The following is a 25,870-nucleotide window of genomic DNA, read 5'->3' on the forward strand; positions in this document are numbered from 1 at the left end:
GTTAACCTTGTTGGTAAAACATCAGGTTACAGATGGTATAGATGGTACGGGACGGTACGGATGACTAGTATCAGAATCAGAAACTAAAAGGATCGGCTCGGAGAATAAAGTCGCCTCTGATCCAATGCCCATATCTGGCCTAAGCCCTTTTATCCGTAAGGCGTCCCTGAATACGATGTGAGAGGTACCCAAAGAATACGGGGTAAGAGAATAAGTCAGAACTCTGCCGTGCATTGAACCATCGAGGCTCTACCCTCGTAACTACTGTTCAAGGGGTATGGATCCATGAGAATGTGGAAATCGTATGGTCTGTCTAAGCTGAAAAGCTGAGAACCACCACGTCAAGTTAGCTCAAGCTTGGACGATAAAGGGGATATATGGGTCCTGCGGGACCCGAGACTCGGGAAGAAGAAAGGAAAAGATAAAGGGGAGAGAGACAATGGCCCTACTTGTATGTCTTTTTTTTTTTTCTTTTTGTTCTCGATTTATATCGAAATTGAAGGAAATAGAATTAATTGGGATCTCGGACCTGTATACGGAGCACGGAGTACGGAGCACAACATAAAACAGTAGAAAAGAAAAAGAAAAAGAAAAGAAAACGAGCAGCCTAGGTAAGACCCTCACCGGAACGCGCATACCAGGCCATGTGGAATGGGACCGGTCGGCCGTGTTAGTGGCTCGCTGAAGGGATCCATAAGCGGAACCCTACGCCAGACCCTCAGGGCTATCCCAAAGAGCCACTCAGCGGGCTGCCCGCCACATCTCCATGGATGCCTCGGAAAGAAGCGAAGCTGATGGGATGACATGGATGGGAAAAAAAGGGGGGAAGAGAATTAGGAAAAAATTGGGAGAATATATTAAAACAACAATATATATTACATATATATAAAATCCAATCAGGAGGGCTGAACTAATATAAAGAACTATATTAACGATATTTGAAACTTCAACAATGGGTCCGGTTTTACCGGAGTGATATACATCGTAGAGCCTCGTCCGAAGGAAAATTCGATAGTTCCATTGAACAGGAACGGTTATGTACGGAGGGGAGTGTACGGAGTGTACGGAGTGCTTTGTTCAGGAAAGACCACCAAGCGGGCCTTGCGCAACGAAAATCATTCGCAAAGGGGCTATTTAGTGAGACTATACGGAGTGCCATGGCTCGGTAGTTGTTGGAGGGGAGACAAGTTCCCAGTTCCCCTGGAAATCTCCACAAATGTTATGAAACAATTCGAGTCGCAGGTGAAATGAGGCGTTGTGTCAATAAATGCTCCGTGATATTTTCCGTGAGATCCATGTGGGTCAATAAGGGCTGACGAAGAGTATCGGAATAGGATTAATAAGGTAATAGGAACTAGAGGTCTGGTAGTTATCAGTAGTAGTATCAGTAGTAGTAGTAGTAGTAGTAGTATTCTTTCTTTTTTCCCCATAGAGTCAATATCAACATATAGATATGCATAGTTAACTAACTATTGACCAAGTAAACCAAGTACTTATCCTCCAAGGTGGAGTTCGGAGGAGAAAACTCGGAGCCGTTGGATTTCGATCAGAGTGCCGATCGTGCCTATTTATTTATTTATTTTATTGTTTCGTCTTAAGACCCTTAGAACAGAAAACAAAAAAAAAAAAAAAAAAATTACAAAGGATCAGGATCACACCGTTGGAACGTATGATGTCCTTGTCCTTGTAATCTCCCTTCTGGAACGTGCTGTGCGGGGAAACTAGATCGAGTACAACATACAACATACATTACTTGATCTCTTTTTGTACCTATACACACATATATATAATAGTAATTAAGCCACGTACGAAGTACTATATACACCAAGTACTGTACTTATTCCCATCGGACTTTACATTAAGTGGGTGACGCAAGCCGATCTCTTGGCGGGATGGAGAGGATGGAGATGCTTTTTCTCCTTGATTAAAAATAAATAAATATTAATCTACAACATAATGAGTTCTACTATAATATGCCGTGCAATATCTATATAAGTTACAAAGAGAATATGTTGTAGAGTATGCTCTGAAGATCACTATAACTACTTTGTATCTGTACTATACTAACGGATTATATTGTACACGTATGTTGTAACTTGTTGGTATACATGTACAGGTCCCGATCTAGAAAGTTGAGTATCGTCTTTTGCCTAAAAAGAACTACAGTGGATCAGGAATAAAAAAGAAAAAGAACGAAAAACCCGGATTAGGTATCAGACATACGGAGCTATCGGTCTGTCCATAGTCCGTCCTCCGTGAATGGAGTATACTACAAGAGAAGTAAATGGCCAGTGCATTCAGATCGGACCACATGGCCACCGTTATTACTCCGTATGTTGTACTTATGTTGTACACCCCCTTCTAAATAGTTATCTCTTGGTCCACTGGTGGAGATCTAACTCGACGCTTGTGTCGATAGTGGTTCAGACGGTTTTTCCCATGTGGCTTTTACACTTTTGGTTTATTTTGTGTCTAGTGTATGGAGTAGTAGTGGACACTAGGATAGTCTAGGAGAGTGCACCGAACCCCAGACGATCAGTGCACGATTTTCCTGGCTTCGCTTGCTCTTCTCGAACTATATTGTATACATCGTCAATGAACTGCTCCGTACTCCGAACTTCCGTATATGGAATTCAAAGGATTTTTCCATGAGTTGACGAAAAAAGGGGGCCAAACTAAGTGGACAGGAAAAAAAAAAAAAAAAAAAAAAAGTGCCCACTTCTGCAACTAATGGGTCAATTGGGGGTTTTTTTTTCCGTGTTTCTCGTGTATAATGTACTCCTGGAGAAGCATACTCCATATTCTCTCCTTTTTATTTTGATTATTTGGTTCTGATGAAGTCGCCTACCTAGGTAATCTTACTGCCTACTAATCAGAAACGATTTAATCTTACTATGTACTCCGTACTTAGTTTCTCATTGATACAAAACAAAAATCTGGGAAAAATCCTGTAAAGTGAAACATGGGCTGGAACGCCAACGCCACTGATGAGAAATTAGTTCTGGAGAACACAGAACGTGATTATTTATTTTTCTACTTTAGCTACTTCATGCAGGAACCATTTCAAGAGTTTTGTATTAGAGTTGCCGATCAGCTAAAGCATTGTAGTCTCCACGTTGGCTAATTGATCGAGGTCTCCAGGGCATTAGTCTCTCCCCATTGCCCCGGGTATGGACTTTCATCGCTTCTGCTGGTGACCCGCTTCCCGTAAAATGCTGGTTTTGGCTCAGGAGTGCCCGCAATCGGCCAGTCGGCCCAATTGTTGTGTTTTAGTTCCGGTTTAAGCGACGTCCCTGTCCGATTCTGCTCCGATGAAGCTGGACCGATGGCGACCATGGAGAGGGGAGTTCTTGAAAAAAAAAAAAAAAAAAAAGAAAAAAAAAAGGCTCGTGAAATGAACCTCAATTAGACCAGATACAGGTTTAACTCTGCCGGCAAGGAAGATCCAGGACGCACTTGGATATTCGTTATTCGTATTCGAAAAAAAAAAAAAAAAACCAAGTGCTGAATTGTCCCAGTCGCAGATAGTGCAGGTGCACGGATGTGGTAATCTCGCTCTCAGATCACGGTATCAACGGCGCTGTGATATTGATGCAGGAAACCCTGCAAGTTGCCTGATAATCTGGATGTGGTTGGACGCGGTGTGATTGCGCCGGATGGTGCCCATTGGGGGATTTTCTCCGGACAAAAGGGGGTCAAAGCCATGGAGTATCCAACAGAATATCTTCAAGCCACAATCTGACTTTACGTGGCAGAGTCCTTTTCGGAGGCGTTAGCGGCGGCAAAGGCCTCTTCGTTGTTGTCATCCGTGCTTGGGTTTTGTTCTTCACTGATGACGTCTTTGTTTTTGACTTGGATTTCCGGCTCATCTGTGCCCTGGGGCAGACTCTGAAGGTCCTGAGCACCCTCAGACTGGCCAGCTTTCTCGGCTTTGCCCTCAATAGGCTCTTCAGACTTAGCAGCCTCGCTCGCTCCAGCGGGCTCTTTGTCCTCGGGCTCTTTGGTTTCAACAGGCAGATCCTGAGCTCCACCGAGGGACTGAGAGATATCCTTGGTATCCCCCGAGGAAGTGAGCTCATTGTTATCCTCAGTCGCTGTAGCAGTCTCGAACAATACCTGTAGGTTGTTGCCCTCTCCAATTTTGTCGAATGCAGCGAGCTTTCCTTTCGCGGCAAGACGTAAAATTCGCCAGGACTTGCTGGCTTTAGCACCTTCGGCAATCGCCTTATCCTCGTCGGTCATCGCCATATCGATGTCCATTTCATCGTCCATGATGCCCTTCAAGAACGAGTCCGCAGAAGGAACGCTGTAGCGGTCGGATTCCTTGAGACGCTCAATATTGGCCAGCGCCTCAGTGTCGGCAAGGAACTTCAAATCGAGAGAGCCCATCGGGGACGGACGAAGGCGTTTGTTGGCATATGCTTTGGTGGCGTGCTCGCGGGAAGTGGTGTATTCCGCCGCCGAGATGGCCGGCCGTTCAATCAATGGACAGCCTTCGGCTTTCCACCGCACCCAGTTTTTGTCTCGAGACAAGACCGTGTCAACCATGCGATAGTAGAACTTGCCCCCGGGTCCTTCTTGCAGATATCCCTCGATGCCTTTTCGCATGCCGGTCGCCCACTTGGTATCCTCCTCGTTCAAAGTGAACCCGTAGAGAACGGACTTATTCGTCGTATTGGTCAGGCGCGATTTGGATTTTGATGTGAGAGAAAGCACAAAATCGAGGAGGATAAGAGCCTGGACAAGAACATGTCGTCGGAAGGCAGTATCGCTGATCTCGAGGTCAAACAGATCCCGGCTGGTCAAGTACTTCGGATTGAAGCTGGTGGCGACTTCAGTACCGTCCGCGATGCGCTTGCGCTTGTTCGACTTGCGAGCATCTTCCGAGGCTCGCGCAGATCTCTCGTTTTCCATCTCAGTGTTGATGTTCTTGAATGCAGCAAGCGTAGCTTCCATTCCGGTCTTAAACGATGTAAACCGTTCAGCGTCGAACATCTTGCTCGGTGCGGAGAAATAGGCCTGAAGGCTCCAGAAGAGCGGATAGAGCGCGTTCAAGTCGACTTCGTCTGATTTCTTCTCATCACCAGTAGAAACAACAACCCTGGGCAATTTCGAGCTCTCAGTCTGGCCTGCCGCAGCCTCCCCGGGCGCCGTGGGTTCAGCCCCTCCAGTCATTGTTGCATCCTCCTTCTGCTCGGTAGATTCTTTCGAAATTTCGTCAAAAGTTGTAACATTCTCAGAGTGGAACTCGCCGCGAAGGTTAACTGAACTCTTGTCTCCAAGTGGGAAACTCTGGAAGAGATAGATAAACACCCGACCACAAAACACAGTATCCTCTGCGCGCGAGAGCCGGCGAAGAAGTTCGTTGCATGATCGTAAAATAACTAAGCTTTTCTGTTTGAAGTGTTTCTTTTGCGGGGTCAGCTTTGCGACAGATCTAGTAGATGGGGGACCATGCTAACCTTGGTGTTCCTTTCTCTTCGGGACTCCAAGTAGTCGAACACCTTGCGACAGCCATCAATGGTTTGACTATCCAAGAGCTCTTCGATGAGCCAGAAAATAAGGCCGGGTTCGCATTGTTCTGGTGGTTGTTAGAGCCGTATGGAGTGTGGGCGGAGTGCGGAGACTGACCATTATCAGAAAAGATGGAGACGATGTCAAGGAGGTTCCAGATTTGAATGAAAGCAGGGTCATCGATGGTAGTCGAGGCCTATGACGAACTGTTAATAATGCCCTGGGGACTCGAGAGTTGTACAGGTCGTACCAAAACGCGATAGAACTTCTCGCGAAACGCGATTTCCACGGCCGCAATCTTAGTCTGTGGACTTAAGTGTTTTGTAGCCTTGCCATCCTCAGACGGAACTTGCCATATCGACTCGCCCAGGTGTGTTTCGTTCAAAGGGGGTTCGATCTGCTTGTCGGGCTTCACCTGCGCGGCGCGATCCAGGAGATTGTCCACTAGTCTTTTGTAGACCTGGACACCGGCAATGTCCTCGTTCGCCATTTTCTGAAGTGTTTACCCAGGCGCCTGTAGGGACCCTTGAAGGGTTGTGTCAAAGTGTCGAATCGGACTGTCGTCTCGGGCGTGTTCGTAGGCGTCTTCTCAGGCGTCTTTTTGAGGGCCTTGGGAATTTCCTTGATTGCGGTCTTCAGCTTCTTCTCAAGAGTCTCTTCAATCTTCCCTTTAAAGACGAGTTACAAGAGCAAGAAGAAAGTTTAGATGGGTGCAGGAAGGTGGGAAACAAAGTGGTCAGATTGATTGAGGACTGCGGCTCGGCGGAATTGAATGCCAAGACTTTTTGAAAAGCTCCCCCAGCTTCACTAATTCAGATGTTCCCGACTGCGCCAATCCACCCCTCCTTGACCAACTCCAATTTATTAGGTTAAGGAAACTATTGACTCCTGCGATGGCGCAGAGTCTCGAATCCAGGCCTACAGTGGTGGACTTTCGTGAAGAAAGCCCGTGGGTGCAGCTAGCCAAGGCCCACTGGCTGAACACGAAGGTCCGCAAGGCCAAACCAGATGTCATCAAGAAGCAATTGTGGGATCCTTTGGAAGCAGAGGCTTTCAACAGTCGCTCGCTATTGATACTCGAGAACTTGAATATTCTTGAGAAGTACGTTATCGGCATTCATGCCTACAGGGCCAACGCTAACTGTTCTCCAGGTTCCTTTGGCCGACCTACACAGAGGATGCGTCGAATCATCATGTAATGTTGATTGCATTGATCGTCAGCGTGAAGAATCGGGAGCACTTGCCGATATGGGGTGAGTCAATGCGACGAGATCTATAACACAGCGAAGCTGACAGTGGCAGATATCTTCTCCGACCGCGCCGATGACTTCTCCAATCTCTTCCACCGTATTCTCTCCATGAGCATTGATAGTTCACTTCCGACTCACTCTCGACTCTCTATCATATCGTTTATTATCAGCGCCTTCCAGTCGCTCGAGAACGTCCTGATCCGCAAAGAATGCGCGCCGCTCGTTTCTATCTCGGTTTGGCACAACCTGGCCAGTGAGGAGACTAGAGATCGTATTATTGCAAAGGCCCCAACACTTAAGAAGGCATGGAGAGCCTCTGCGAAGCGATACGACGCTGGAGATGAAGCAGCGAAAGCAAAGATGCGATTCGAGCGTTCATGGCTATACACGATGCTCTTGGATTTCCTTCATAGGTTGAACGGACCCGAAAAGGACCAGGCTGAGAACTTGCTGTACTGTGAACGTTTCCTTGAGCTCTTGGTTGATCTCGAAAGTCAGCTTCCCACCAGGCGCTACGTGAACACGCTGTTGAAGGACCTCAACCTTCTGTCGGTTATTCGCCTCTCACAACTCTACCGTGTGCCTGATAACGCCCTCCTTCGCGACTTCCACAGCCTTCTCAAACATTTTGTCCAATTTGCAATTGATGATTACTCTGGTGAAGCTCTTTCTCCGCAGGGAGTCTACGACCTGCATTGCCAGGAATTGGCCCAACTGCAAAGAACCTCAATGAAGTTCTTCAAAGACAAGCTCACGATCCTCGCGCTCTCCAATATGGGGTCAATTGCGCAGCGGGCGGATCTAGAGGGACAGCTATCTTCTCTAGACGAGTCGGAACTCCAGAGCCTTTGTTCCCACCTAGGATTCCGCACAAGCTATCCAAAATCATCGCACGTCACTCCAGACCGTCAGTTCTATCTGGAAGTCTTGGCATCTTTCTATGAACGCAAGGTGCCCTTCCAAGAAGTTGTCGAGAAGTTGAGTCCACTTCCGACTGAAGAAACCCTCTATGACCCGGCCTTGCTGAGGAATGAGACATACGACGGATCGAGGCCTCTGGCAATCCCAAAGTTAAATCTCCAGTATCTGAGTCTCGGAGATTTCCTTTGGCGCTCTTTCCTCCTCTACCGGTCAGAAGCCTTCTTCCAAATCCGCAAGGACATGGAGTCCCTCGTAAAACGCATGCAGCCAAAGGCAACACGCGATGGAAACTTGAACTTTGAAGGATTCTCTCGAATGGCTATTCCAATTTCAAAGCCTGCTATCATTGATGTCGCACCACCAAAGGTCGGGGCAACAACGCCGGCCTTTGTTCGAGCGGAGATCGCGATAGAAGTGGGAAGACTTGCAGATAATGTCAGGAGAGAATGGGACTCACTCCGCCCCGATGACGTTGTCTATCTTTTGGCGGTCCAGTCGAGCTCGTCACAGTCGGAACAAGGTGCATCTGAAGCCCCTCGGATGACCCACCTTCGAACGGCCGAGATCGTACAGGTACTTGACGAGCAAGGTCGCGCATTGCGACAATCTACTGGCCAGGCAAATGGTTCTCAGCCCAGAGCACGATTGAGAAGATTGATCGTAAACTTGGACGCGACTGCATTCAAAGCCGACAAGGACCAGCAGGCCCACGGCAAACCGGACATTTACCCCCTCATTAACGTGGTTGCACGGAGAAAGGGCAGGGAAAATAACTTCAAGTCAATTCTGCAGACGATGCAAAAGCTTATTGTCTCTGATATGACGCTTCCTTCCTGGCTCCAGGACATCTTCCTGGGCTATGGAGATCCCGCTAGTGCCCGATACACGCAGCTGCCAAACAGACTTAGCACTGTCGACTTCCGAGACACGCTTTTGGATTGGTCTCATTTGGTGGAAAGCTTCCCGGGCATTGAACCTTCTGGGGCTGAGAATGCCAGCTTTGGCCCGCCCTACGTGCTTGAATATGTTAACCAAGAGTCTGCAGCCGAGCCTCACGCGCCGAAGAAGCGACGCCGAGAACAAGCGGCCGAGACGGAGTTGGCACCTAGCAGTATGCGTGTTTCCACATACAAGCCACCAAACCCCGGTCCCTACCCCGTCGACACTCCAAAATTGAACAAGATCCGATTCACCCCGGCCCAAGTGGAAGCCATCGCATCCGGAACACAGCCTGGGCTCACCGTCATCGTGGGGCCGCCTGGTACTGGAAAGACCGATGTCACCACCCAAATCATTAACAACATTTACCATAACTTCCCCAATGAACGAACACTACTCATTGCACACAGCAACCAAGCTCTCAATCAATTATTCCAAAAGATCATTGCCCTTGATATTGATGAACGGCACTTGCTGCGACTGGGTCACGGCGAGGAAGAATTGGACACTGATTCCAACTACAGCAAGTACGGTCGAGTCGAATCCTTCCTTGACAACCGCAATCACTATTTGTCCGAAGTGATGCGCTTGGCAGCATCAATTGAGGCCGAGGGTGCGCATGGAAATTCATGTGAGACTGCAGGCTACTTCAATACAGTTTACGTGCAGCCAGCATGGGCCAAATTCTGGGATCGAGCCAATTCCGAAGGAACATCAAATGAAGATATTGTCGCCTCCTTCCCGTTCCAATCATACTTTGCAAATGCTCCCCAGCCCCTATTCGAAGCTGAAGCTGCGAAGGAGACAATCATTGATACTGCTGCAGGCTGTGAACGTCACATCGCTCGAATTTTCTCTGAGTTGGAGGATATCCGGCCATTCGAGATCTTGAGACAACCTCGCGATAAAGCGAACTATCTCCTCGTAAAGGAGGCGCGAATCATCGCGATGACCTCGACCCACGCAGCTATGCGCCGGCAAGAAATTGCCGATCTAGGCTTCCACTACGACAATGTGGTCATGGAAGAAGCGGCGCAGATTACTGAAGTTGAGAGTTTCATCCCCAACGCTCTCCAAAACATGAAGAACGGCGAACTTCCTCTCAAGCGTGTTGTTCTCTGTGGTGATCACCACCAGAACTCGCCCATTATTCAAAACATGGCCTTCCGTCAATATGCTCACTTCGAGCAAAGTCTCTTCTTGCGACTGGCGCGGCTGGGTGTCCCAGTGATCAACTTGGATAAGCAAGGACGCTCACGACCTAGCATTGCAGAGCTCTTCCGCTGGCGGTACAAGGAACTCGGAGATCTTCCGGTGGTCGAAACTGCCCCCGAGTACCAGCAGGCCAATGCCGGGTTCCAGTTCGACTACCAGTTCATCAATGTCCCCGACTACCAGGGTTCTGGAGAGCGAGAGCCGACACCTCACTTTATCCAGAATCTGGGTGAAGCCGAGTACGCAGTGGCCATGTATCAGTACATGCGACTCTTGGGTTATCCTGCTTCTAAAATCTCCATCTTAGCCACATATGCTGGGCAAACAGCTCTGATCCGGGATGTATTGAGTCACCGCTGTGGAAAGAACCCCATGTTTGGAATGCCCAAGATTGTGACGACAGTGGATCGCTACCAGGGAGAGCAAAATGATTGTGAGTTGACTTCCTCCTAAAGCGTATTTGCATCACTCAAAATATCGGAATTGCTAACATTTTTCTAGACGTGATTCTTTCTCTCACCCGAACTCGAAGCGTCGGGTACCTGCGCGATGTTCGCCGTCTGACCGTAGCCCTCTCCCGCGCACGACTGGGTCTGTATATCCTCGGCCGACGGGAAGTCTTCGAATCGTGCTACGAACTCAAGCCCGCATTTGACCTTCTTCTGCAACGACCGGATAAGCTCATGCTCGCGCCTGGCGAGATGTTCCCGTCGTCGCGGGAAGTCAACGCCGCTATTGAGGGCACGCCGATGGAAAGTGTCGAGCACCTCGGACAGTACGTGTTCGAGATGACACAGGCTAAGGTCAAGGCTATGGGTGATGGAGATATCACCATTGAGGATGCGGCGCCGGCTGACGAAGATGAATATCTGGACGAGGATGAGGTTATGGGAGCTGCTGACGGGGATGAAGATATTGTATGAATTGTTTCGCAAGTTAAATGGTAATAGCAGCCCAATAAAGGGATTTGTTGGATTGGGACTACTCCACGTTTTCTGCTTCTTTGCATTCTGAGAGGGACCCGGAATGGGCAGTTCATTTTACAGATTACATGCTTATCCCCTACATGGCAGCACTCAGTAAATGAAACTTGCGTAGAATTTCTGGTCTCAGGCAGAGTGGTATCATTTGGGGATATGAACAAGCTCATTGGATTCTATGAACAGTCTTCTCTGACGACTCCGACTTCCTCTTCTCTTCGGGCGTCTTTCAAGTTCTCAATTATTTAAAGTAGATGTGAGACTTGTTCGACCAAAACGCTCCGGCTTCATTGATCGTAATGCTCGATTTCCCTCTCATTGGTCCTTGAGCTTGTTCATTTCCTCCACAATATTATTGGGATCCTTCCAAGCCTGGGTCACGTACCTGAGCGACATTAGCAGTTTATTTTCGGAAATAGGATAGGGTACACACTTTGTGTGGCTCCCACGGGCAACGATATGTCCGTTGGGGTCCGTGAACTTGATGTTCGTGAAAGCAAGGGTCTTGCCAACTAAACGCGGCTAGTTAGTTGATGTCTAACAGACCAAACAAAGAGATGCGATGAAGCAGTCAGATAACGCACATTTATCACAATTCACCTCCTGACGTTGAAAGTTAGTACCCGTTTGGTAATACTGTGAGGGATAGACAGAGAAAGACATACGGCCAGGATTCGGTCACCAACTTTGCCACCTGAGTTTAAGTATGTGACTAGAGAGGATCTTATTAGAAACAGAGAAGTTGGGTGGGATACCGATTTTATAAACCTACCATTCAGGTCTGTTGACACACCTGTCGCGAACAAGCCGCGAGATGCCACAGCCAACGAACCTCCGAGGTCGACTAGAGCATATTTTAGCCAAATATCACAAATTTTGTGCCACGCAGAGTGATCTCCTACCCATGCTTGCAATGGTGCCTCCATGGAGGATATTCAGACGGTTCTATGTGATATAGATGTCAGAGACGACGTCCCATGTAAGAAGTTGAGTCTTTAAGAAGGTTCCCAACTATGCTTGCTAGAGAGACAGCAGCACAAAGAGACATACTGTATGCTGCTTCTGAATATCCAGCTCAAAGTTGACCACACCGGGCCTGGCGGCTGTAACACGGAGCTATAGTAGAGGTCAGTGATTAGTTCAATGAAACTGCTAGGAAACTGGCTCAGACTTACATTATCCAATAGCCTTCAGTCGAATTAAAGCTAGATGTTAGTTCTTTTCTAATATCTCCAAGGTAAAGACAAGTTGGGATGAATTCCATACCGAGGCTCCAGACCCGAGGTAGCTCGGAAGGACTCCCAGACCTATAGATAGTGATATGCATTAGTAGGAAGTGAATGATAGGCGATGAAGGTCTTGAATAACTACCGAGCGGACAAATCTAAGAGAAGCCATTTCTAAAAAAGTGACAAATTGACAAATGTCCCGGAGATTGAATGATATAGGGAGGAGTTAACAGGTCCAACGTTCTACTTGACTCGGCGACTCGGGAGCACCCCGGAACTGCACTTTATGGCCGCTTCGGTCACCGTACCATCGTCATTTCATCCATCCACTTCAACCAGACACTTTCTTCTCTTTCAGTTGCCTGAGAACTTGGTTTCTCACAGCTCACTATGGCGAGTGCAACATCCCGTCCTCTGGAGTACCTGGAGGGTCTCCCAGGGACGACTTTTTATAAGCTATACCAACAACCATCCACAGCCCTGGCGATCTTCCGGCGCATGCTGCCTGATCTAGGTACATCGAACTCACCCACACGGAAGGGATATTGTGCTAACAGTGCATATAGCAAAATGCTTTGTGATGGCCCTACTATATCTCAAAGACCCTCTTCCAACAGCTGATCTGGAAGTTTGGGTCAACTCAGAGAGCAAGAAGTGAGTGGCTTATCTGACAGGTCTGGCTCCAGTCATTACTGACAGTGTTCACGCAAGGGAACGGGATAATGCGCTTTCAATATTGGGTCGACTTCACATTCTATCTACGACCCTCACAGGCGAAAATGTCCGCGCATACATGGTCACTAACCCATTCGCCGCTTCGCTTCGACAAGCTCTGATGGGTGCCGAGGACTCTCACTCTTTCGGTGTATTCTCTCAAGCTCCGGAACACACCATGATCTCGATTGCAGACTTGGACGAATATGCTAGGCGGCAGTGGGAAGGTGTTATGGGGTACATGGTTGGAACTAGTGCCTTGAGTGGACAACGCGACGCGGTCAATTTGAGCAAAGGTGTCAAACAGCTTCTCCAAGCGGGACACCTAGTTGAGATCCGAGGCAACCGTGTCGACATCACCAAAGACGGGTTCGGATTTGTGCTTCAGGACGTGAACACCCAGGTCTGGCATATCTTGATTCTTTATGTCGAGAGCGCCGAGGCCATCGGCATGGATAGCGTCGAGGTTCTCTCGTTCCTGTTCCTTCTGAGCAGCCTGGAACTCGGATCGTCTTACGACAAAAGCCACATGACACCAAACCAGCTTCGCACTCTCGCGGACCTCGCCGATTTTGGTATTGTCTACCAGGAAGACGCCGACGCGACACGCTTTTATCCCACCCGTCTCGCAACTACACTAACATCTGACTCGAGCGCTCTGAGCAACCCCGTCACAGGCTCTCTCACTGGACCAGCGGGACCGTCTGGTGGCTCTAGCTCTGGGTTCATCATCATCGAAACCAACTACCGACTCTACGCCTACACTTCATCACCCCTACAAATATCCCTCATCTCCCTCTTCACAAACCTCAAATACCGCTTCCCTAACCTAGTCACCGGCAAAATCACCAGACAGTCTGTCCGTCGAGCCATCGAGATGGGAATCACTGCCGATCAAATCATCTCATATCTATTATCGCACGCGCACCCACAGCTGCGAAAACACAGCGCCGCTCAATCCAACGGCAAGGGTGTCCCGGCATCTGTGCTCCCGCCTACCGTGACAGATCAGATCAGACTGTGGCAGCTGGAGCGGGACCGTCTCCGGGCCACGGCGGGCTTTTTGTTCAAGGATTTCACCAGCTTGACCGAATATCAGGCCCCTTGTCAGTATGCCGCGGAGATTGGTGTGTTGGTTTGGAAGTCAGATCGGAAGCGAATGTTCTTTGTCACGAGGCATGAGCAGGTGGCTGCATTTTTGCGAAGTCAAAAGGTAGGCGGGAAGTAACATAGTCATGCAAGGCATAAGACTTTCAGTCATTATGAATTTAGCAAAAGCAGAAGACAAGATCTTTGGGGTGTTATGGATACTGGAAAGCATGTTACGAAATTACGACCCTTGGCCGTGCGGCTGTTGATATAAAAATTGTACAATAAACAATGAAAGAAGATTATGATCGAAAGAGGGACTACCGCATGTCATATACATCGGATTTAACCTAAGTACATACTGCTCCCTACATACACCTACGCACCAATCTTCTGCTTAAAAGTCACCCATTTATCCCCAACCTTCCTCCGATAAGTAACATAAGTATCTCCTCCAACATCATCCGGCAGAAGAACCCTAACATCCGAGACCCTCGCCTCGGCCGGCAGCTTCGGCACAAGCAAATCCTCATCCCGAGGCAGAATATACCCAACAGACGAATTGACACCGACATTGCCAGCATAAAAGTCCCCCTCTTCAATCCTAATAATCTCCTCCACAACATTCGCCAAAAGCGAACCATTCCACAGCCCCTCCCGATGCGGCGCAGCCCTTAACACCCTCACAGCCTGCCGCCGGATCCGCGGAACACGGCACTTGATAGCCGTGTAATATACAGGTGGGATGTACCCCATCTCAATGGTAAACCCCTCCTTAGCACAGTCCAGTACCTGCATATAGTGGTTGATTATGGAGGATTTTTCAAGCAGTTCTAGTAGACAAGCTTCTAGAATTGTGTTCATGTCGGACACCTCCTCGAAGCCCTGGAAGGTGACTTTCAGCTCGTCGGATGCCCTGGCTATCTTAAAAAGATCATTCCCCTGGAATGCTGCTGCTGACCAGCTTTTCCATATATCGAGGAAGCCGGTCATTATTCTGATGAAGATCTCGGTGTAACCGTCGAAGATCAGCTCGGATTCCACTTCTTCTGGTGCTAGGCAGGTGGAGGCCATTATTGTGGCCATTTCGTGGTGCACCCGTAGGAGGACGTAGCCGGTTTGGTCTTTTCCTGATATCTTGTTGGTTTCGAGGTGTCCGACCGAGGCAGTGTATGTTTTACGCCAGAGAGATAGGTCTGCGAGGATTTTGCTTTGTGTGTCGAGCATTTTTTGGTTGCTGGTTGGGGTCTGGGATGCGTGGTGGTCGTGGTAATGGTTTTTTAGACAGTGGACTCTGTTCAAGAGGTCGTCTAGGTTTCGTCTTGCTTGTAGGAGGGAGGTGAATGTATGAGGGAGACAAGCGATTTGCGGATCTGTTGTTACAAGATACACGTGTGAAGGCACATGGCCGAACATGGCTGATTGAATGCCTAGTCGGGAATAGGCGTCGACCAGGGCATTGTAGGCGAAATCTTCTTCGGGGGATATAATGGTCGGCACCATGGATGACGGAGAACGAGAACGTGTTGCGGATATATCGGAGAGAAGCTTCATGCCATATTGGAGATGTGCACACCCCATCTGATACTGCCCACGCATGTATTCTAGAATGATAAAGAGCATGCATGTAATCAGCGCTACCCGGAGAGAATAGCTATTGTTGGTTGTATCGGTGCGTAGATGTTGAATTGCCTTGTTATATTGCGTCAGGGTGAAACGCTCCACATCATATTTATTTAGGCCGGTGAAATATTGCTGCTGGAACCGATGCGTACAAGCCAAGGCAATGACAGCATGACGCGCAGCGGGCTCCTGTGCGCTAGCTTGGAAGATTAAGGACTCCCAGAAGTCGGACGGAAATAAACCAGCGAACTTCCTTGCAGTTCGTGCGATCAGCCAGTCGAAGCATAGCTGTTCCTCGTGGCCGAGATTGCCAACTGGAACCGGTGTGCAGTAGACTGATAGAGCGCGGTTGTTCTGTGGTTGCCCATATGTAGTTCCACCTCCTCCCCAAATACCATAGCCATCGCAGACTCGGTTGGTTGATACACAGCGTCGGCAAGCTGGTCGGCCTTCGTCACATTTGACCCGGCGGATCCTTGACTCAATTAGGCAGAGCTAAAATAAGGATGGGCAAATACTTACTTGCAGGTTTTGCATCCCGTTTTGGACTTTTTGCGGGGTGGGGGTTGTCTGTGCATATCTGCCGTTGAGGAATAGGACAACATTGGACTCTCGGCTGAAACTTAATGTAGTTGGTGGAGGTTAGCTCCGAACGAGAAATATCACCCACGCCAAACGTACCAATAAGGCGGCGGTGTGCTTGGCATGGGAGTTAGGAGTGGAGTGGATCGGAGTTAATCGGAGTTAATCGTTAACTACGTGAAGATAGGACTGGTATGCTCGCTTTTAATGTATTCTTATTGGCATACAACATACGAAGTATGTTGTATATCGCTCCACGGGATGACGTCCTTTCGAATGGTCTCAGCCTGTGAATAGACTCAATGATCATTGGAAGAGACATTTTGAGTTACCTGTAAAAATATAAAAAGCCCTGGGATTCCTGGTAGGGGGTATTATTTTTCTTTTCCCCTGCAATACTCTGATTATATTGTTCACATCTTCTCACTAGTTTTCAGCCATGTCTCTTCCAACTCGATCTCTTGGACGCAACGGCCCTCCAGTCCCTGCAATTGGTCTTGGACTCATGAGCCTCGGCAGTATCTATGGATTTGCCGGTTCCCTCGAAGACAAGGTAGCTTTCCTCGAGCATGCCCATTCGATCGGGGCACGATTCTGGGATACAGCCGACATGTACTTTGACAGCGAGGACGCAGTGGGAGAGTGGGTGAAGAGGTCAGGAAATCGCGATGACATCTTCCTGGCTACCAAGTTTGCCATCCAATATGACGCCGCCACAGGTGGTCAAATAGTCCGCTCTGACCCCGAGTATGTCAAGGCTGCTTGCGAGAATAGTCTGAAGAAACTCGGGGTTGAAGTTATTGATCTCTACTACTGTCATCGGGTAGATGGCGTGACACCTATTGAGAAGACTATCGAGGCTATGGTTGAGTTGAAGAAGTAAGTCACACCCCATTGGTTTGAGAGGCTCTAAAACTGATAAACTATCAGCCAAGGCAAAATCAAGTATCTTGGATTATCTGAATGTTCAGCTGTAACTTTGCGCCGTGCCCATGCCGTTCACCCCATTGCCGCGTATCAGGTAGAATATAGTGCGTTCACCTTGGAAATTGAATCGTCCACCAACGATATTTTGGCTACCTGCCGTGAACTTGGTATCACTGTCGTTGCCTACAGCCCCGTTGGCCGAGGTCTCTTGACTGGGCAAATTCAATCGTTCTCCGATATTCCCGAAAATGATTTCCGCCGCAAACTCCCCAAGTACGCACAGGAACACTTCCCGAAGATCCTTGAACTAGTTCAGGGGCTGAAAGATATTGCCAATAATCACGGCAGTACTCCTGCCCAGGTTGCTATCGCATGGCTTCTTGCTCAGGGCTCTGATATCATCCCTATTCCCGGAACAAGATCTATCAAGAATCTTGATGAGAATACCCAGTCCGTCTTTCTTAATTTGACAGATACGGAGCTGCAAGATATTCGGACGTTGATCTCGCAAACTGAGGTCCCTGGATCGCGGTATCCCGCTATGTGAGTTTATCCTTGTAGTCCACGTGAACATGTTGCTAACATTAGTTATCTCAGGATGATGGACAGCATATTTGGTGATACCCCGCCACTCTAGGTCTAGCGGAGCCTCTTTTAATTTATCTTGATCTGCGATATAGTGTTTTTGTTTAGTGTAGAGTACATTTATATACGAAAACATATGCCATCAACATGAAAGGTTTATACCGAGTGGACTTTTATTCAAATTGTGCCTGTTGTATACATAGCTGGGAATTCTCGCGTGGCTTGCTGATTGGTCACTTTGAGTACTTTCCAAACCCTGAACGTAGTTTTGATTGGTCACTATGAGTCCATAGCTTGGATCACTCATGTTGATTGGTCAAATTTAGAACAATTGGGGCGATTCGGAAGAGGGTCTAATGAACGACCTAGGTACCTAGTAACTAGTTAGTTAATATGTGGTTAAATACTTCGTCAAGGAAACACAAAGTGAAGTGGAGTGGATGTCGCGTAAGATCGCATTCGGAAAGAACTAAACCGATCTCGCTCTTTTTAAAGGATTGGCTGCTATACCTAACCCGAGCGGACTAATAATTGGCCACTTTGAGTACACCTTCAGTCTTTTGCTGTAATTGGTCACTATGTGTTCAGTTTTGTTTACTATCATTGATTGGACACATCCAGGACATACTAGAAAGGTATATTATGCTTTATTTATTTTGCTACGTCCTCAATCAAATTCTTTTTCACAGCCTCTGCCGTCATTCCCGTGGAAGACATAGAAAAGAAAATCACCCAAATATTGCAATTTACTGGTATCAGACAATCGCCTTCTCCCCTAAATTTTTACAGATGATTCCAAGACTTGAAAATGAAGCACCCAGAGACGATAGCGCCAAGGTCCAAGCACAGTTCATCCACGATGGATGCTTTGGACACCTTATATAAAAAAGAGACGCTCACTGGCAACGAGGACTCTTCTACCTCTGAGGTTGAAAACCCGTCACCGCATATCCCCGTAACAACCGACCTAGCACCTCTCAACATCGAGATCACATATCCCGAGGGTGGTCGTAATGCTTGGTTGGTGGTATTGGGTGCGTGGTGTGGCTTGACCTCATCACTGGGTATCTACAACACATCTGGTGTGTTCGAGGTCGTTATATCCAAAGTGATATTACCGGAGGCTTCTTCGTCTACTCTTGGCTGGATATTCTCAGCCTACGCCTTCGTGAACTGGGTCTGTGGAGTACAGATCGGACCGACCTTTGATGCCATGGGCCCGCGTGGACTGATGGTGGCCGGGACTATTTGCACGCTAGTTGGCATTTTTACACTCAGTGTCTCAACAGGTAAGATCGGTTCTCATTTCATATCACATGCAATGGTTCATTGCTCGTACACTCTGCCGATATACACATTCCCTTGCTAATGGCAATATAGAATATTACCAGATCTTCTTGTCATTCTCCATTATGACCGGCATCGGCTCATCTCTTCTCCTAACCCCATCAATGGGCTCCGTCGCTCATTGGTTCATGGAGCGTCGCGGTCTCGCCAGTGGTATAGCATTCATAGGAGGTGGTTTTGGTGGTGTTCTCTTTCCCCTAATGATACAATCACTCCTCCCTCAAGTTGGCTGGGGATGGTCGATCCGAATCCTCGGATTTGTGCTTCTTGTACTCTGCGCTATCAGCGTGGCATTTTGCCGAAGCAGAATCCCTCCCCGAAAAGGAGCTGAAACGACTTGGCGAGATACATTGCCAGATTATAAGATCTTCCTAGATGGAACAGGAGCCATGGCACTCACAACCTCCGGAGTCCTTTTGACGGATTTGGCTTACTTCATCCCCATTACTTACATACCACGTTACTATATCGATCGACAGCATCTGTCTGATGAGGAGGCCCTGACGGGATCGTCGGCGTTTGCATACCAGCTTCTCGCGATTCTCAATGCTGCTTCGTGCGTTGGCCGATACGTGGCGGGCGACATGGCGGATCGATTTGGCAGATACAATACCATGATTGTTTCGTTGTTTTTCTGCACGGTATCAGTTCTAGGTTTCTGGCTACCGGATATCCTCGCAGCAGACCTCGATTCTTACGCACTACTGGTAGCCTTTATCTTACTATTTGGGTTCTGCAGTGGTTCAAATGTTAGCTTGACACCAATATGCCTGGGTCAGCTTTGCGAAACTCAAGAATATGGTCGATATTATGCGAGTTGTTTTACGGTAGTATCCTTTGGCGTCCTGGCAAGTATCCCCATTGCCGGGGGTCTTTTAGATGCGTCGGAGGGCACAGGGAAAGAAAAGTATTGGGGAGTCGCTCTTTTTGCTGGACTCAGCTATGCGGGGGCTTTTTTGTCTTTTCTATGGGTCAGGGTAAAAGTGAAGGGGAGATATTGGAGGATAAGGTGGTAAAACCCCAGGTTTTCGCGGGTGGAAAGACCATAAAAGGCTCGCAACAATGTATTAGCAACAATGTATTAGTTCAGCCTTGACTCTTATATACTAGGGCTGATAATGTTTCAATGCACTTTCCCCCGGGCGGTGAGTCTCCAGAGCAAACCTTGCGGTGCGCCACTTCCGTTCTTGTAGGAGCTTTCCCATCCCGAAGGGTTAACCTTCGGAGTATTCCAAGGGTCCTTACATTCTAATGTAAAAGAAATATATATATATAGTCCTCTCACTATGCAAGCACAACCTTCGACATCGATCGTTTCCGATCAGTTCCAAACTTCCCAAGCTCGTTGGCGCGCCCTCACACAACGCACTCCTTCCTCCCACTCTTCCTTTCTCTACGGCGTCAAATCTACCAAGATCTACTGCCGCCCGACCTGTCCCGCACGCCTTGCTCGAAGAGCCAATGTTGTATTTTACGACACAGAAGACCAAGCGCGACGCGATGGCCACCGGCCGTGCAAGAGATGTCAACCAGATAATTCGAGTTTCGTTGGAGAGAGGGAGGAGGTTGTCATAAGGGTTCTATCGCTTTTGCGGACTAAGCGAGATGATCATGGCCTGACAGTAAAGCGGGGTTTGAAGGAGTTATCACAAGAGGTCGGTGTGACACCGAGTTATCTTTGCCGTGTGTTCAAGAGGACAATGGGGCTTACACTAGGAGCGTATATGAGAGAGTTTGAGAGAGAGGTAAGTGAGGACAAGACAGAGAGGGAGGCTCGGTCTCCCATCACAGTTGAATCTGGTATGAGTGCTGCCTCGACGGGACTCTGGACCCCAGCAACAACGGCAGGCGGCCCCATGGCACCCGTCGAGGGTCCGAAGGACGAGTCGGCAGAGCAGCAAGTGGGCAATGTTGCAGAGGCTCTGGACTTGAACTTCGATTTCGACGAGTGGTTCTGGGCTGGTGGCTTTGTTCAAGAAGACTTCTGGAATGAAGGCGCCTTGGATGATAGCTTACACGCAGAGGCTTTGAATGATGGCGTGTACAGATGGGATAACTATATAAGGGTATAAGGTGGTTGATCTCGTTTGGGTAGTTTAGTTATTTATATACATCCTTGGAACAAGTGTGCATATTTGGTAGTTACATAGTATTCTCACTACTCGTGTGCTTTCTTGTATACTTGAAAGTTTTTTTATTATCTAGCGTCTTCTTATTCTCTGATAACCTGTTCATTCCCTCATCAACTAAGATGGCCCCATTCTGGTCTTTACATCCGTATGTTTCGGCCCCGGGGGTACTTTCATTATCTAATCAGTAACATCCTAATTACCGCGTATAACAAGCATCGAATAAGCACTCGGCCCTATATAAATAGACAGGAGAATACAGTATCTCGTACTATCTCGTATACAATATTATTGTAACCCCTCGCATCACCGAAAGAAACACGGCAAGTGGGTCAGATTATAATACCCTTATGGACGAATTATTGATCTTCTTTACAATAAATTCAGACTATCACTTTCTATTACTATTATAATACTATTATAATACTATTATAATACAAAGTACGAAGTACATTTAGTCCACTTGGCACCCCTTTGGGGGGGGCCAGGACTGGGGCGCGGAAACCAGCCTTCCAACAAATTAGGGGAAACCCCGCGCCACTAAAAAAAAAATAAAACACCTCACGGTCCGTGTGTTCTCTCCCTCTTCCCAACCATATCAGATCTTCCCAATGAGGTCATGTCCTCCCTCAGCAATGCCAGTCCAGGGAACTGGATTACCGGCAGCTACACAGGAAACAGTATTGGTGTCCGTATCACGATCGCAACATTTGTCGGTGTCGCATGGTACAACGTGATCGAGCTAGTCGTGCTCATCTTCCTAACCTTCAAACGCTATGAAGGCCCCTATTTCTGGAGTATGCTGGTAGCCAGCGTTGGAATCCTGCCATATTCGATCGGCTACTTGATTAAATTCTTTAATCTGACGACTGCAACTTGGGTGCCCGTCACGCTGTTAACAATCGGCTGGTGGACCATGGTAACCGGCCAGTCGTTCGTGCTGTATTCGCGTCTCCACCTGGTGATCCAGAACTTGCGCGTATTGCGCATGGTGAGAACTATGATCATCTCAAACATTTTCCTACTACATATACCCACGACCGTCCTCACATACGCGGCCAACTTCTCCAGTTCTGCCGCCTCGGTTGCGGGGTACGATGTCATGGAGAAGCTACAGCTGACGGGCTTCTGTGTGCAGGAGGTTATCATCTCTGGGTTATACATGTGGGAGACAAATCGCATGCTGCGCTTGAATCAGGACCATGTTAGTCGCAAGACTATCTTGCAGCTGCTCGCCGTCAACGTGGCTTGTATCCTCATGGATATCGCGTTGATGATCATCGAGTTTAGGAACTACTATATCTACCAAACCACCCTCAAGGCCACGCTGTACAGTATCAAACTGAAACTCGAGATTGCAGTCCTCGGCAAGCTGGTCAATATCGCCCACCAGCACATGTGGAGATCCTCGTCTTTCACTACGGGCGCTGGGCAGTACCCGTCTTTCGTTGATCCGAGCCGTGCCTTGCACGATTTCAGCCATGCAGACTCTTTGGCTACCAGCTCGGGATCCAAAGGCCGCGCGTCTGGAACCGAGGCTATCGACAGCGACGTTCGATGACCTTGGGTGTGTTTCTACCTCCCTCAAAGTCCTCGACCAAGCCAAATCCCCAACTTGGTCCATCCCACAATATTGCGATATCATCTGCTGTGCGTGAGACGATCATCGCCCGAAGTGGTCCCACTCAACCGTCTCGCCAACGACGCAACAGCCAGCATTCGCTTCGCGCCTGTCGTTCAAGCTTTGACCTCTCCGCTGAGGCTGAGGCTTAGCTGAATCGGTAATCAGCCATGGAATACCCCGCACTGCCTCGCCTACATTGAGTCATTCCTCCGAATGACCAAGAGCGAACAACACATCGAAAGCGAATGTATTTTCGAGCATGCTGGAATGGCCCCCGCGCAAACCTGGGAGAAACTAGTATTTATATTCATCCGGCAGAGATAGACATATCTGAATGCCATAATCTCATCGCTCTGAGGCTTCTTTTGAAACATGTTGAGCATTCTGGTAAAAAATAATTCTCTACGACTTGAAAAGGTCACCGCTGAGTGTAGATGTTTGGTGCATAATTCATAATAGGTTGGCCTAGGAATTTGTTGCCACGGAGTATACTGTAAGATAACATGTTATTTTGTTAGGCGAGTATAGACAACTATATGCTAAGAAAGGCGATGATTTCTAATCCCGAGGTCTAATCGTCTAAAAAAAAGTAACTTGGATGTTTCTCCAAGGTGCTTTTAACCTGATTTCCACTCACTTTTTCACAGTTGTATAGTTCCAACTGAAATTCCGTCTTCTAGGCGATGCACAATAATATCTCCCCTCCTATATTAACAAACTCAGCCCCGATAACGTCATGTTCGTATTCCAACCGAAAAAATCCCGAAGAAAAAAAAAAAGTCGAACGAAAAGTCCAAAATCCACGTTTGTGTCCTTTGCCGATCCGAGGCTGAGGCGCCTACAACCGGCCCGGTGATGTCGGGAGTGGGGGAGATAGCGGAGAATGCACACACAAGTCGTTGAACATTTGAAGTGAAAAGAAAAAAAAGGAAAGGGTATATTTGTCTATGTATCTGTATCTATAGCTGTATCTATAGCTGTAGCTGTAGCTGTATATTTATAATTTATAAGTCCAAAGAAACCTCAAGATCCCTTCCGACCACCAACTTGATCATGCAAGTAAACCCGGCCTTCTGTATTGACGAACCCGCCAATTCCAAAAGCGGGGATAATACGACACATGCGGAGTAGTGACGCGCCAATCCAGTCGCGACTGACACGGTTGATCCGGTCTTTGGTCGGCATCACCTGTGGCCGGTTGTATAGATCTAGACCGAGGAGATGGATTGGTGTGCTGATGAGTTGGATAGAGGCTGGGATAGCGAGCTGGGCAATCAGGATCTTGAGGTATTCTTGGGAGGCAATGGAGTCCGGGATCGATGCTGAGACCATGGCGGGGAGACTGAAGGAGCCGAAGATTGTGAGGGCATCCCGGACGAGGAAGGCGGAGTATGTTGCTACTGGGATTCGAGTGCGGCCGATTGAGCGGGCTGTTTTAGGGGGTGAGGTTGTGTTGGAGGTAGACGTAGAGGCAGAGGCAGAGGCAGAGGCAGAGGTGGAGGTGGGAGTTGGAGTTGGGCTTGATGGGTTTGTGTTGTTTGTGGTTGGCACGGAGGTGTTGCTGTGGCCGAATAATTGGGCGAATTTCACGTCCTTCCAGATGCCCACGGAGGAGTTGACTATGAATGTTGAAGCGAAGGTGGTCATGCCGGCGATAGCATGGTCGATCTTCGGGTACCACTTGCTCAGGATGGTCTCTGAGGCATTGGCTGTGGCGAAGGTTGCAGTGTAAAGGGACCAGACAAGGAGACTGGGTCGTGATGTTAAGAAAGTTGCAGGCTGTGTGAGGGAGAACCAGAGGTGTCTGCGGAATGCCGGGAAGAGAGGTTGGTTGTAGAATGATTTCTCAACGACGAGTCTAGGCGAGACTGGTCAGTATATGTCGATAAGATGGAATCTGACTTGGCTTTCTTTACCTGTCAAAGATCATCACCGCGGGCGTTATCAAGGTTGCTGAACCTGCAGCAACGACTACATCGGCCGCCAATAGTTCCGCCATCCGGCTTTTGGTGTGCTGGATACCGAATGGCATGGCCTGCTCTTGGATTTGCTGTGTCATGGCTTATAATGTATGGTTTAAGCAGGCAATGCTATCATAATCTGTTCGTGACCGTCTGGCAGTCTGTTGAATTCGTGATGTAGAGACACCCCCGGGAAAGATTTGGTAAAGCTGCAATCTAACCGGACTGACACTGTTAGATCAAATAAATCCAACGCGGGGCATTCCATGAGATAACTTACTGTGGATCAAATGTTGATCAATGGAACGGGTTAGGGCTGCGCGATTTGGGGTGCACTAGAAAATAAAAGGAGGGAGAGGAAGAGAGTGAATAGAAGAAGAAATTCCCCTCCGTAGATATATACCCAGCCCTCTTTCTATAATGTAATGCCAACATCTTATCGAGAAATCAAGCACCATCGACATTTATAGATCGCCGGCTCAAAAAGACAACGCGTCGGCCAAGCGAACCAATCGCAGTGTCAACCGGGCCGGCGGCCGGTGCTTGATACGGGCCGGTGATTGGTGCGGTCGCCGCGCCGTGATCGACCTGATTAACTCAGGCACAAGATTCTAGAAGTTGGAGTTGTATTGTACTACTCCCTGAGGAATAGGAGTGTCCAGCATAACGCGTATGCTTGCCTCAATCGGACTGATGTATAGTTCTTCCCCGCATTCCCCCGATCTCAACATTATTTCCTTACTTTATGTTATTTGATGAGTTTTTCCCCCTTCTTTTCACCGACTTCTGCAGAGTGGGGTTACGATTCGCCTTCAAAATCAGGCAGTAAAAAAAGAGATGTGGTTTTCGATCTGCATCCTGACATGTCCCTGACTAGTACAGCCTCACTAATAGGAGTAAATGTACATGACTATGGGGAGAGATAGAAGAAAGAAGGTTGATTAGCTATGAAAGCAAGCGGGAATACCCCCATTTCTATGTACTGTACTTAAAAAGAGTCAAATTGCAAATAAAAAATGTAGAGAAAGCAGCCCCGGAGATACTGACTGCATAAAGGCTTAACAATACCCCGATAAAAGCTTCGTCTATGTTTCTCCAATAGCCGGACACCGACAGATAAGAACCTCGAGGAATATGCACAGTCATATATTTCCACTTGTGCATAGACCTTTTCACTTCATGGTATTATGATTGACTATAAGCGTCACATTCCATGTTGCCCAGGCTATACCCACGGATAG

At 48.1% G+C, this 25,870-nt stretch overlaps 11 protein-coding genes across 11 annotated transcripts; 6 read left to right on the plus strand and 5 right to left on the minus strand.

The window, feature by feature from the left end:
• Positions 1–3,120: 3,120 nt before the first annotated feature.
• On the minus strand, positions 3,121–3,336 carry N7516_002869 (uncharacterized protein; the record flags this gene model as incomplete). The annotated part of the gene is made up of 1 exon (XM_057215589.1): positions 3,121–3,336. The coding sequence occupies one exon, from the start codon at positions 3,334–3,336 to the stop codon at positions 3,121–3,123; it is 216 nt and encodes a 71-aa protein (XP_057077472.1).
• A 408-nt stretch (positions 3,337–3,744) lies between these two features.
• N7516_002870 (THO complex subunit THO1/HPR1) lies at positions 3,745–6,004 on the minus strand (the record flags this gene model as incomplete). Its single annotated transcript, XM_057215590.1, has 4 exons — positions 3,745–5,409; positions 5,463–5,581; positions 5,632–5,710; positions 5,765–6,004. 4 exons carry the CDS (start codon positions 6,002–6,004, stop codon positions 3,745–3,747), a joined length of 2,103 nt encoding a protein of 700 aa, XP_057077473.1.
• Positions 6,005–6,407: 403 nt separating this feature from the next.
• N7516_002871 (RNA helicase aquarius) lies at positions 6,408–10,762 on the plus strand (the record flags this gene model as incomplete). The annotated part of the gene is made up of 4 exons (XM_057215591.1): positions 6,408–6,616; positions 6,667–6,767; positions 6,817–10,272; positions 10,341–10,762. 4 exons carry the CDS (start codon positions 6,408–6,410, stop codon positions 10,760–10,762), a joined length of 4,188 nt encoding a protein of 1,395 aa, XP_057077474.1.
• A 372-nt stretch (positions 10,763–11,134) lies between these two features.
• On the minus strand, positions 11,135–12,217 carry N7516_002872 (PaaI family thioesterase; the record flags this gene model as incomplete). The annotated part of the gene is made up of 9 exons (XM_057215592.1): positions 11,135–11,204; positions 11,253–11,341; positions 11,443–11,531; positions 11,592–11,663; positions 11,722–11,764; positions 11,870–11,935; positions 11,995–12,007; positions 12,086–12,126; positions 12,191–12,217. 9 exons carry the CDS (start codon positions 12,215–12,217, stop codon positions 11,135–11,137), a joined length of 510 nt encoding a protein of 169 aa, XP_057077475.1.
• Positions 12,218–12,377: 160 nt separating this feature from the next.
• On the plus strand, positions 12,378–13,990 carry N7516_002873 (TFIIH/NER complex subunit TFB2; the record flags this gene model as incomplete). The annotated part of the gene is made up of 3 exons (XM_057215593.1): positions 12,378–12,562; positions 12,615–12,702; positions 12,760–13,990. The coding sequence occupies exons 1-3, from the start codon at positions 12,439–12,441 to the stop codon at positions 13,988–13,990; spliced, it is 1,443 nt and encodes a 480-aa protein (XP_057077476.1). The 5' UTR covers positions 12,378–12,438.
• Positions 13,991–14,229: 239 nt separating this feature from the next.
• N7516_002874 (Zn(II)2Cys6 transcription factor domain-containing protein) lies at positions 14,230–16,052 on the minus strand (the record flags this gene model as incomplete). The annotated part of the gene is made up of 2 exons (XM_057215594.1): positions 14,230–15,949; positions 15,997–16,052. The coding sequence occupies 2 exons, from the start codon at positions 16,050–16,052 to the stop codon at positions 14,230–14,232; spliced, it is 1,776 nt and encodes a 591-aa protein (XP_057077477.1).
• Positions 16,053–16,495: 443 nt separating this feature from the next.
• N7516_002875 (uncharacterized protein) lies at positions 16,496–17,620 on the plus strand (the record flags this gene model as incomplete). The annotated part of the gene is made up of 3 exons (XM_057215595.1): positions 16,496–16,935; positions 16,987–17,526; positions 17,581–17,620. 3 exons carry the CDS (start codon positions 16,496–16,498, stop codon positions 17,618–17,620), a joined length of 1,020 nt encoding a protein of 339 aa, XP_057077478.1.
• An 807-nt stretch (positions 17,621–18,427) lies between these two features.
• N7516_002876 (uncharacterized protein) lies at positions 18,428–19,746 on the plus strand (the record flags this gene model as incomplete). Its single annotated transcript, XM_057215596.1, has 3 exons — positions 18,428–18,857; positions 18,949–19,622; positions 19,711–19,746. 3 exons carry the CDS (start codon positions 18,428–18,430, stop codon positions 19,744–19,746), a joined length of 1,140 nt encoding a protein of 379 aa, XP_057077479.1.
• Positions 19,747–20,201: 455 nt separating this feature from the next.
• N7516_002877 (uncharacterized protein) lies at positions 20,202–20,987 on the plus strand (the record flags this gene model as incomplete). The annotated part of the gene is made up of 1 exon (XM_057215597.1): positions 20,202–20,987. One exon carries the CDS (start codon positions 20,202–20,204, stop codon positions 20,985–20,987), a length of 786 nt encoding a protein of 261 aa, XP_057077480.1.
• Positions 20,988–21,663: 676 nt separating this feature from the next.
• On the plus strand, positions 21,664–22,605 carry N7516_002878 (uncharacterized protein; the record flags this gene model as incomplete). Its single annotated transcript, XM_057215598.1, has 1 exon — positions 21,664–22,605. The coding sequence occupies one exon, from the start codon at positions 21,664–21,666 to the stop codon at positions 22,603–22,605; it is 942 nt and encodes a 313-aa protein (XP_057077481.1).
• Positions 22,606–23,691: 1,086 nt separating this feature from the next.
• N7516_002879 (uncharacterized protein) lies at positions 23,692–24,727 on the minus strand (the record flags this gene model as incomplete). Its single annotated transcript, XM_057215599.1, has 2 exons — positions 23,692–24,526; positions 24,585–24,727. 2 exons carry the CDS (start codon positions 24,725–24,727, stop codon positions 23,692–23,694), a joined length of 978 nt encoding a protein of 325 aa, XP_057077482.1.
• Between the last annotated feature and the right edge of the window lie 1,143 nt (positions 24,728–25,870).

Source organism: Penicillium verrucosum (genome assembly GCF_028828655.1).
Source record: "Penicillium verrucosum strain IBT 35672 chromosome Unknown utg000001l_segment0_segment0, whole genome shotgun sequence".
NCBI classification, from domain to species: domain Eukaryota; kingdom Fungi; phylum Ascomycota; class Eurotiomycetes; order Eurotiales; family Aspergillaceae; genus Penicillium; species Penicillium verrucosum.